The 11,100-nt window shown below is 37.1% G+C and overlaps 1 protein-coding gene and 1 pseudogene across 1 annotated transcript; both read right to left on the bottom strand.

Annotated features, from left to right (window-relative positions):
- Positions 1 to 547: 547 nt before the first annotated feature.
- Positions 548 to 753, bottom strand: LOC117281713 (small nucleolar RNA U3; annotated as a pseudogene).
- A 107-nt stretch (positions 754 to 860) lies between these two features.
- On the bottom strand, positions 861 to 10,909 carry LOC104117207 (proteasome subunit alpha type-2-A-like). The gene is made up of 12 exons (XM_009628220.4): positions 10,757 to 10,909; positions 9,721 to 9,792; positions 9,551 to 9,627; positions 9,035 to 9,099; positions 8,472 to 8,518; positions 7,324 to 7,399; positions 6,927 to 6,994; positions 3,912 to 3,981; positions 3,586 to 3,671; positions 1,739 to 1,801; positions 1,319 to 1,384; positions 861 to 1,237 (listed from the first exon to the last, which is right to left on the bottom strand). Exons 2-12 carry the CDS (start codon positions 9,759 to 9,761, stop codon positions 1,189 to 1,191), a joined length of 708 nt encoding a protein of 235 aa, XP_009626515.1. The 5' UTR covers positions 9,762 to 9,792; positions 10,757 to 10,909; the 3' UTR covers positions 861 to 1,188.
- Between the last annotated feature and the right edge of the window lie 191 nt (positions 10,910 to 11,100).

Genomic DNA, 11,100 nt, shown 5'->3' with positions numbered 1-11,100 from the left:
TTTGGTGGTTTAGATTCATAAAACAGGAATTTAGAATGATTTTCAATTTTTTGTATACTGTTGTCCACGCTATTTTCATGAATTCGGGCGATTGAACACCAAATGAAATATCTTTTGGTAGCACATATTCCTCCAAGGAGACGATTGGGGCGACACAATCAATAATTCGATTTATTTTCAATTAGATTTTGCTCTAGCTTCAGGAGGAGATAGGAGATCGATCAGCTCATTTCTCCAAGGAATGTGCGATTTAACCAGAATCATCTTGTTAGCTTTTAGAATCTTTCGCTTGTCAAACTTGAACAACCACCATGTGCAGATGAGTATTTTCTCTAGCAATTAGGAGTACAATTTGAATATAGTCAAACACAAAGGTTTTGTCGTGCTCAAATTTTTCGACCTTTCAAGACTCATATTTCTTCCCAAATAGCTAATATAGTTGCCAGCGGACTCCAATACACACTGACCAATATATGGTTCTATATTACACAGCATACAGCATACTTCTCTTGGGTTCTTCTATTTCCAGTGTAAGGTGCCAGGGTCAAGTCTGTAAGACAGCCATTAGACCATCCCAGCGCCACGGTTGGGGCTGCAAACGATCATCTATGGCTCAATGACCCAAAGGCCATGGGGGCCGTTAATCATGCTCTGGTCTAATGGCCATGACTCATCCACCAAACTTGGTTTCCCATCTCCTTAGAACTCAAGGATTCAGTGGTACGAACCTACACACTTTGGTCTAATGGCCATGATTCATCCACCAGACTCGGTATCTTGTCTCCTTAGAACTCAAGGATACAGTGGTACGAACCTATGTGAATCTGTTTTAGTTTAAGGGGGTTCAAAACTAATGCAGCTTCTAGACACAAGTGATTTAATTAATATCCAATCAGTCTGTCACGTCTTAACATAAATCATATTTAACTTCCAGCGCATCAAACGGGCATGAAAGTAGCAACATGAGAAATCAGTTTCATGGTCAACAAAAACTAAGTATGCTGTGATAAAAGGTCAAACTGTAATAAAGAAAAATAAACAAATTCCTCGTCAGATAGTAGCGTGCATAACTAACTCTGTAACAACGAAAAATCAACACGATCCTCAAATAGTTGTGCGATATTAAACTCCATCTGCTCCATTTTTGACAACTAATTTTCCTCAACCCACTAGAGAAGAAAACGGAATCTATTCTACTTCTTGCAGGTAATCATCTATTTCAGTTGGTGTGAGAATTCTGCAAAGAAATGAACCACTAGCTTTTAACCATCTAAAAAAGAGACATTATGTTCAAGTTCAAGGACAAACAGACACTTACTTGAATACTTTGTCATTGCCAATGATGCCAATTTCAATGTTTTTTCCGGAGATCTGCCCCTCAAATCTGGATAAATATAGAAAGTAAGATTATAGTTGAGGGTCCACTTGGAAGCTCATTAAAGATTAAAAGAACATAAAATCAAAAAAAATCCGTGCAATAGAATGTGCAGCTAAAGATGACACTTTAACGAACTGAAACAGTTCAAGTGCATGATATTTTCCGGTATCCTCCTTTTGATACGAATAGTAGGTAAATACTCCTTTAGTTCTGATGTTATCAAATGAAGCAAAATAACAGAGGGGATCTGAAATCAATTCCTCTTCCAACAAACAGGGTATGGCAGAAACACACCTTATCGACAGGAGAAATTCATATGAGCACACAAATACAGCATATATGATGAAGTTAGATGCTTACCCCTCCTTCAGGGTCAATATAGCAGTGTGTACAGCATCATCAAGTTCAATATCCTCAGTGTACCTGGGAGAAGCATGAACATCATTTTTAAACACAAATAAAAACTAACCAGAAATTGCAAAAACTATACAAATTTTCTCTTAGTTATCAAATAACAAAATTATCCCTAGTTGATTGTCCCAATACGTGGACAACATTATCAAGGTGGAAAAGGAAAAATTGATTACATCCTTCTCGGCACACAAGAATTTCAACAGTTTCAAACGCAAGTGGCTGCTACTATAAGCCAGCAATTTGAGTAAAAGATTCTTGATCAGGATCAGTTATTTACCACCTTTCACTGAACCCTCTGCATCAATAGAAGTCCGGTTTATTCATGCAAGTGCAACTCTATTCTAATAACCGAGTAATCCTCCAGGGCGAATGGCACACATTAGAAACTCAGTGGATTAAGTACCAGACTTTTTTCTACAGCACGGTTCGCCTAATCAACACATCATGTACTATGCTTTTACCACTAGACCAAAATCCTGGGGGCGCAAGTGCAACTAGGAGTTAGGATTTCATGAACTCATCCATCAGCAGTGACTATGCTTGAGCACACTTCCTTCTCCTCTTAAACCACCCTCCTACCCACCTCTTGTCCTGATGGTTGGCTTGATATTTGCACTTCTGAATGGAGACTTAGCCTTGGCACATCCAGCAAATTAATAATTACTCATATTAGGTGATAGCTGATGAGACTAAAATGATTCAAACTCTTTCAGAGGCGCATACGACTTTGTAAGACTAACAATTATTCACTTTTTACGCAAAATATTACAAGATTTCAAAGACAGGACTTAACAGCCGGACAAACTAACTCTGCAGGGTGTCTTTCTATTCAGTTTGACATCCAACTAATACAAAGTTATACTCAATTGTTGGCTCTGCATATACACCAAAAAGTGTTACCTATGAGGATGTTTCCCCAGCAAAATCAATGTTCCAACCATTTCCATCTTTTGGTAGAAAACAGAAGCACAAGGAGATAACTAAGTTGCTCGGACTCGGGTGCGGATATCCGATACGGAGAGGGATCCGAGTATCGGATTCGGCAAAATCTAAATTTTAAGATTCGGGGGTGCGGATCCTGATATGGATACCGGTGCGGGGATTCGGCGAAGAAAATTCAAAATAATAAATATTGAGCTATAAAAATATTGTAAATTTTGACAGATTCTATGAAAAACTTACATGAATATTGTAGAATTCAATCTTTCATTCTCCAAAAATATGAGACAAAAATACTACAATATTGAAGGTATGCCATTTTCCATAACTTAAATTGCTTTATTTTTTATTTTGAGAAATCATAATCTCAATTTTTCTCCCAAATTTGTCGATGTACTCCGGTCAAAGTGTCCGGAGTCAATTGACCGAATCCGGGACGTACCCCATCTCGTATCGGGACGGGGACGGCACCAAGATCGAAGAGTCCACGCAACTTAGGGAGATAATGGATCACTAATATGGTGCACAGTTAAGAATTAAGATGGAGAAAGTTTGTTATCAAAAAGGATTGGGATAGAATTAGATGTTTGCCGGCATTATTGGGAGATAATATAGCTGTCATGGATATAGCAAGGGTTTTCAGAGTTTAGCTTATAAGGTAGTGGCCAAGGAGCAGAACCCTTTAAAACTTTTAACTGTATTTTCGATAAATTGATCTGTGCTTGAAGTGTATTTTCAGATAAAGTAACTGCGACTTGAGTATCAGTATAATAAAAGCCTGATCAACTTAGGAAGCTAAAAGATAATGCTCAAACTGAGATAAAAGTATACAAAATTCCGTGTTAATGACTCACCTCTTCTCGAGAAATGTCTTCGCATTTGACACGTTCTTTCCCATCGCTGAAGCCTTCCAAGAGAAGTATGAGCCTGATGGATCCACCTACATGACAGAAGCAAATTGTATATTAGAACAGTTCTAGCATCAAAATTCAGAATCCTGTATTGGTTAAACAGGTCATAAAAAAAAACATTCCCCACAATTAAGTGGGAGAAGTAACAGATGAAGCACACAAGAATGAATGTATAGAACAACCAACATTAGGCAAGTAGCTCATATGCACCTCAATAACAGTGAAGGACATCAAGAGACGAGATCACGCCAGAACATGACATAGATTACCTGATATAGTTGAGGACCTTTGTCATCATACCCCGCAACCAAGAGAGAAACACCAAATGGCCTTACACCACTGCAAGGGAAAGAATAAGAAAATTAACAGAATTAAGAGATTGTGGGAGAAGACTACATAGGATGACTTCCAATGTCATTAAAAATCACAAACAGATAAAGATTATAGACATCATTTTTTTTAAAAAAAAAAAGGAAAAGAAAAAGACCATAGAAATCTATGGTACATAAGATAGAGAGAAACTCCAAATGGTCTTACACCACTGCAAAGGAAAGAATAAAAAAGTTAACAGAATTAAGAGATTGCAGAAGAAGGCTATACAGGATGACTTCAATGTCATTAAAAATCACAAACAGATAAAGATCATAGTCACCTCCTAATCAAACAAAAAAAAGGAAAAGAAGAGACCACATAAATCTAGTTTACATAAGAAGATCAGCCTACTCTCCGATTAATAGCTTCTTTTTTTCAAATAACAATGGTGTTTAGGTTAGCTTGCGCACACCTCGACTATTCCACCAGGTACCCACTACCTCCCACCAGCACACGCAGCAGGTAACTTGTCTTCGCTGTTAGAAAAGCTGTAAAAATCTGCTGCTCTATTCAACTCCCAGTCATTCACATGCCTTGTGAATGTTTTGTTCCAAGCATCAAGAAGTACCAGTAGCTTGCATCATCCTGAAAAGGTCTTGGTATTATTCCTTCAAAGGCCTATTCCCAATTCAATTGTCATGCAAAAAGAAAATCTTCCTGCCATCACTTACTTTGAAGATAGTCTTCTCTGTAAGTTCAGGCCGGAAGGATTCTCTAGTCTTCCAGACGGTGTTGTCAAAGGTTCATTTAAGGCGTGCTTAAGCCCTGAAGCTCATAAAAGCTCTGGGAGAACGCTTCCCTTCGCTTAAGTTGCGCTTTGATGTAGTCAAGTAACTAAGGCGTGCACCTCGTTGCCTATAATTTCTATCTTGAATCGAACAGTACTAAATAACACACATAATCGGCAAATAAGTGAATTTGTTTTAAAGGAAAACATTATGAATGAACTTATTACTTGTTCTTGAATTACATAGATATTTTTATCTTTTTTCCTTCATTGCGCCTTTTTTTACTAAAGCCCACACTTAAATTGCGCTTTGCTTTTAAAGCCCCAATAGACTTGTAGCGCTTTTTAGAGCTTTTTGCCTTTGACAACACTATTTCCAGATTGCCAACCCATGTGATGTTCTAACTTACTTGGTACACAAGTGATCCTCAATCCCTTACGTGTTCTTAGTAACGCTCCTCCATAAGGCCTCTTCCACGTAACTGAATCTCCATAGTCACTTCATCAATAGGCTTCTTTTGTGCTTCCTAAGATCTTTGATACCTAGTCCTCCATCTTTCACATTTTTTACAAGTGTGTTCCATTTAACCAGATTAAAGGACTTCCTCTTGTTGTTCCCTTGCCACAAAGAAATTCCTTATCACTTTATCAATTCTCCTCTCAGTTTTAGCTAGCAAAGGGAACAAATACATCACATAATTTGGTAGAGGGTCCAAAACACTATTAATTAACCAATCGGCCATGAAGATGTGAAAAAATAAGAAAAGAAAAAAAAGGAAAGGTATTGACTTTTCAAGCTTTCAAGTGTCTTCACTCCCTGCCATATCGCTTCAGCTTTGTGTTTGCACCCTAAGGAAGGACCAAGTACACAATAGGTAAAGTCCCTGTCTGACACCCAGGTTTTTCAGCCAAACTAGCATAGTTAGGAACCTCATCGACGGGGAACAACAAGCTTTTCCTCCAATTAATATGGAGAGCAAAGAAAGCTTCAAAACCCTCATGTGATGAAAAAGGCATGTGCCAAATTTACTTAGCTGAAAATCATTCTTGGGCAGAAAGAATGTTTTGGACGGTGGAGAATTTTTGGACAAATTCTACTTTTTTTCTTTTTTGCAGGAGGCCAAGCTTGGTTCCCTACAAATGGGGATAAACACAAGCAGTCTCATATACGCTAAGTTTTGATAGACTACGAAAAAATATGACCCAAAAAATAACGAGGGTGACCTAGATAGGAAACAAAAGCTCAGAACGTAAAGTGCAAGAGATATACGAGGGGAAGAACACTGGAAAACTGAGAATCCAAGAAGATTAAACTTGTAACAGTATTTCATTTTTTTCCCTTCTCACGCGACATTCACAAACACCGTAAAACTGCATCTTCTTTTCCAACCTCTTTAATACCAACACCAACATACAAGGTCCATTAAATCCATCACGGGTTCAACCCTACCGCAGACAAATTCCCGGTATTGAAGTGGAGAAGGGTAGAGGGGGAGGCCCACTATCTATCGAGTCTCGAACCGTGTGGCACTGTCAGGGATTTCTCAGTTATCAAAAAGGAAAAAAGGTTTTCCCGTTCAACTATACTCTGTGACAAGATTCCACAAGGATAGTGAAGGCAATGATGCTTTGTTTTTGTTTTTTTTTTTATAAGGAAGGCAATGATGCTTTGTACATGTGTATATATCAAAGAGTTCATTTATTACGCACACCGCACAATATTTTTTCTACTATAAGCTAATATTATCTGCAGCAAGAATGTATCATCACATTAGTCCACTGTGGACATATTAGTCACAAGCTACACATGTAGCAAAGTTGTCTAAATGTTGCGCTTCATGAATTTCAACAGCATCAAATCAATTAACGACGGACTAACTCCTTCAGCTTTTACCGGTAAATACATTTCGAAGATGATTGACCCACTATTAAGTTAATATAGCAAGAAGTTGAGGTCAACCACAATATAGCAAGAAGTTGAGGTCAACCACAATATAGCAAGAAGTTGAGGTCAACCACATTACTTAGTAAGAATATCAAAGCTAATTTTGACAAGCCAGAAAATGTCAAAGGCTGATCATCATCATAAATAACTACAACAGTGGTTAAATGATTTTAACAAAAATAAAGTGAGTACCCAAATTGCTATCCTTCTTAAGTGAATTTGACATAAAACAGTAGTTACCCTGATTGGGTGAATTCCTGCATGACAGCAGCAGTTTCCCTCACCAGTTGTGTGACAGGGATTGGTTCCTAAATAGACAGATCAGGAAAAAATAGTATACATAAGTTATGCTCAAACAACATCCACATAAACACTTCAGTTGCAATACAAGTAATAGCACATGTAGTTGAAAAATGAGAAAGGAGGAATTATAATACAAGTAAATGTGTATTCAAATACTCTTTCAATATCCTAATTAAGTCAAACATTAACCAGTAGGACAACTGTATAAACTGTCAGCATATCAGACAAAGTGGTATCATGTAAGCAGCAACTCCATAATACCATGCCAATCAATCTTAGCAATGGTAAAAACTTTTGTTAATAAGGTTTAGCAATGGTAAAGACGAATTCATACTTTATAGAGTCGATAATATTGCTCAGCCTGCTTTCTACTTTTTCGCACCAAAACTCGAGAATCAGGGCCCATGCCGCTGCAACAAGAATCTTAAATGTTAGTCAAGAATATGCCTTGAAAAACTGAGGTAGCATTAAAGTGTTTTTTAAGCTAGCTCCATGAACTGAGGAGCTCTTGTAGGCTGTGGAAATAAGCATTAAGATAGTCTCACATGTTGACATTTAAAGGCAGTGTTTTCACAAACAAAAAGCACAAAAAAAGCAACTATGTCCATGGAGCTTGAATTGAAAAGTGAAAAGTGAAGTGCACGTTTCTTTGAAACAAAGTGCACAATTTACGAAATTAATAAGTACGAAACATATATGAATTTAGTACCACAAAAATCAGATTACAATTAAAATAACTAATTTTTACATCCAATACACAACAACGTTCATATTCATCCTTAAAATTGAGATTCAAATAACTGACCACTTCTGGTTGGTATCATTGCGCGTCAAATGTTTGAGTGCACACTTCCCTGAAGCACATGGCTTCACCTATGAAGTGATAACCCCCTACTTCGCATGGCATCATTGCTTTAAGCGACGAAGCGATGGCTTTTTAAGTCTTAATAAGAATGATGAAAGGAAACCCTTCCCCGCGCTTTGTGCACGGGGATGCCCTATGTTTAGCCAGGCTCCACTGAACTGTCAGTGTGAAACTGACGAGGACTATGCGACTTTTTCACTAAACATGATGCTGCTTATTATTGTGACAATTCATATAAATATCACTGAAGTTGGGGATAACTAAATGAATTTGCACAATCTTTTCATGGAAATTCTGCTTCTGAGTTACACAAATTTTTCAACTATAATATATGAACTAAATATCCAAGAGCCAGACCGGAAATTTGGGTTTAGATGAAATAAACCAGGACATTCTATTGAATGAACCTCTGGTCACTTCATGGTTGACGTTAAACATGCGAGAAAGGAAACCAACTAGGCCAATCAACAAAACTAACAAAAGAGCTCCCCTACAACAGAGGACGGCAACCATAATCTGATGACAGTTACATACCATTCAAGGCATGCTTACTATGGATCCTTGTATCCTAGAATATGAGAAAGATAACTGGAGACAATGAACATAACAGATCAAACCTGTACACTACTCCAATATTTGGTGTTAAAACTTGAATCTTTTGCACCTGTGATACACATATAAAAGAGGGAGGGAAGATGATGGTTACTGTAAGCACATAGATACGTATATATCAAGTGTTAAAAAAACACAGCAAAAAGCAAGAAACCTATTGAAATTCCCATGTATTCCAAAACACACCAGTAGTCATGAAGCTTAGCGCTAATAGAGGATCAGTAAAGTAGGAACAATAAACTCCACTATTCCACAGTTCTGCAGCACAGAAGAGAAGTACTTAAGACCGAGACCATGACACTAAATGCACTTGTTGATACATTGCCTGGCGACCATCTTTTGAATACATTTGGAAAATTACCCTCTAGAGCAGTAAATTAAACACTACTAAGAAAATACATAGAACTTTAATATTTAAGCAAATTCTCATTGACTGACTACTGAAATTTAGAAATAAATCCAAAAAACTACAATTCATGCAATCTAGATGAAGCACCCAGGGATGCAAACACAAGTACAATCAGTCATGAGCAGACTATGAAGGCTGATTCTAAAGAGATAAACTTACAGATGCTTCATCAACCAAGATGGATGGCAATTTCTTCTCAGTTGCAATTACAACACCATTAGCAGCTGCAGTCATCCAATTAGACAAGTGAGATCACTATAAGGATTAGATAGTTATTGACAATAAAAAGGAAAACATAGCTATCTAATTTTGTTACAAGGAAACTTTTTTATGACAGATTGGACGACTATATTAAAATGTATTATCACATAACAAATACATTTCTTGACTAAATTAAAGGCCTCAGCAGGGGAATGTAATAGCATCATCTATTTTGCAAAAGCCATTGAGATCTAAATCAGTTGTAACAGGTAAAACTGACAGATATTTGAAAATAGAGAGCTTCTTTCTGTGGCATTCTCTACATAAAATTTGACTATGATTTCATGACACATGCTGACGGGAAGCGTCTTTGTTTTTATGTCAATACTGCCAAGATAATCGGACATTGCGAGTTACTCATACGAACGAGTACCTATAGACATAAAAAGTTACACTTATAACGGCTAGAGTTACCTTTAATCCCCAGTGATGTTTGGCCCGATCCAACCGCCGTCAAGGCATGTTCAATCTGAACCAGCTTTCCAGATGGACTATTTCACAACAAATCAGTATAAGAGAAATTGCACTTGATTGAAGGAAAGTATACATATAGAGAGGATATACACACAACTTTTCAGCCCTACCTGAAAGTGGTAAGTGAGAAAGAGTACTGACTATCACCCATTTGAATTAAATGCTAGTCTTCAATAGAAACCCTGAAAAATAATGGGCCAAGGAAAATGAACTATTAGTTGGAGATTATGTGTCATTGACATAATTTTGAGTGTATCCTATTTACTTTAGTTGCTAAGAAATTATTTATTTCATGACATAGAAATCCACGAGGATCAATGGTGCACGGTTCGAAACTCTTGGATAGTGGGCCCGCCCCTCTACCCTTCTCTACTTAACTACTAGGCTTTTGCCAGGGCAAGGTTTGAACTCATGGCATGCGCCTAACCCACACATCAGGTGTTTGCACTCTTGCCGGTTGGTAAAGAATTATTTGAACACGATCACGAAATGTACCAAGAAATTGCCGAAGACAATAATCAATCACAGAACTCTTTCAAGACAGAAAAAATTAGTTTACACAGAACTATATTAGTTCTTTTTCTAATTCTCGCTCTACTTTTTGTTTTCTAGTGACATCAGGGACATCTCACGAGCACCTCGTCAAATCACTACTCAACCTGCCTAAGACAGATCTTTAACCAATAAGGGAACTGATTTTTCTTTTCTTTTCTTTTTTACAATAAAGAACCTTTAATACATAACTTACAAGTCTAGGTCAAGAACAAAAGACACTAAAATTCAAAGGATGAGAGTAGGAGTAGGTCACAAGAAACCTAATTGGGTTCTCTTTTTTCTCCTTTTTATGAGAAAAATGGAGAACCCCAGATAAAAAAAAAAAATGAAAGTTTTTTACTTTTTCTATTCTTCACTGAATTCGTAGCTCCAAACATTATGCTAAATTTCTTGTTAGGGCAAAATTAACAAATCTAAGTAAGTCAAAACCCCAGGTAACACATAATGTTAAGTTCATATAATAGCATCTGATTCACACATTTGGCCAAGGAGAGACAATACACTTCAGCTCGAATCAAATTAACGGCGAGAACACTAAGCTTGAAGAGTTAAGATTAATAGGAAAACAAAGAAGAGAGAAAGAGGGATTACCGGATTCCGGTAGTAAACTTAACGGAGGCGACGAGCAGCGCCGGCGAACGAGTAGAAAATAGGGAAGTGCGCGGGTATTGGAGCGTTAAGTAGGCTTTGGGATTCAATGTCACAGTTCAGACTCCGCCCTTCTACTTTATAACTTCTTGTCTTGGAGAAAAAGAAAATTGATTTTGTCCTTTAACTATATTGACGCCATTATTTTTATTTCGAAAATTGAATATAAAAGTTTTTAAATTGTCTATTATTGTATGCTACTTAGATAATTTTTAAATATGCAAAATAGTTTTTTTCAGGATGATTAAGAAATCAACGCTTATATATTTATACCCAAAATTTAAGAG

The sequence above is a fragment of the Nicotiana tomentosiformis genome, chromosome 8 (assembly GCF_000390325.3).
Source record: "Nicotiana tomentosiformis chromosome 8, ASM39032v3, whole genome shotgun sequence".
In the NCBI taxonomy this organism is placed as follows: Eukaryota; Viridiplantae; Streptophyta; class Magnoliopsida; order Solanales; family Solanaceae; genus Nicotiana; species Nicotiana tomentosiformis.
The sequence above is the reverse complement of the archived record's forward strand: the minus strand, read 5'-3'. Positions and strand labels throughout refer to the sequence as shown.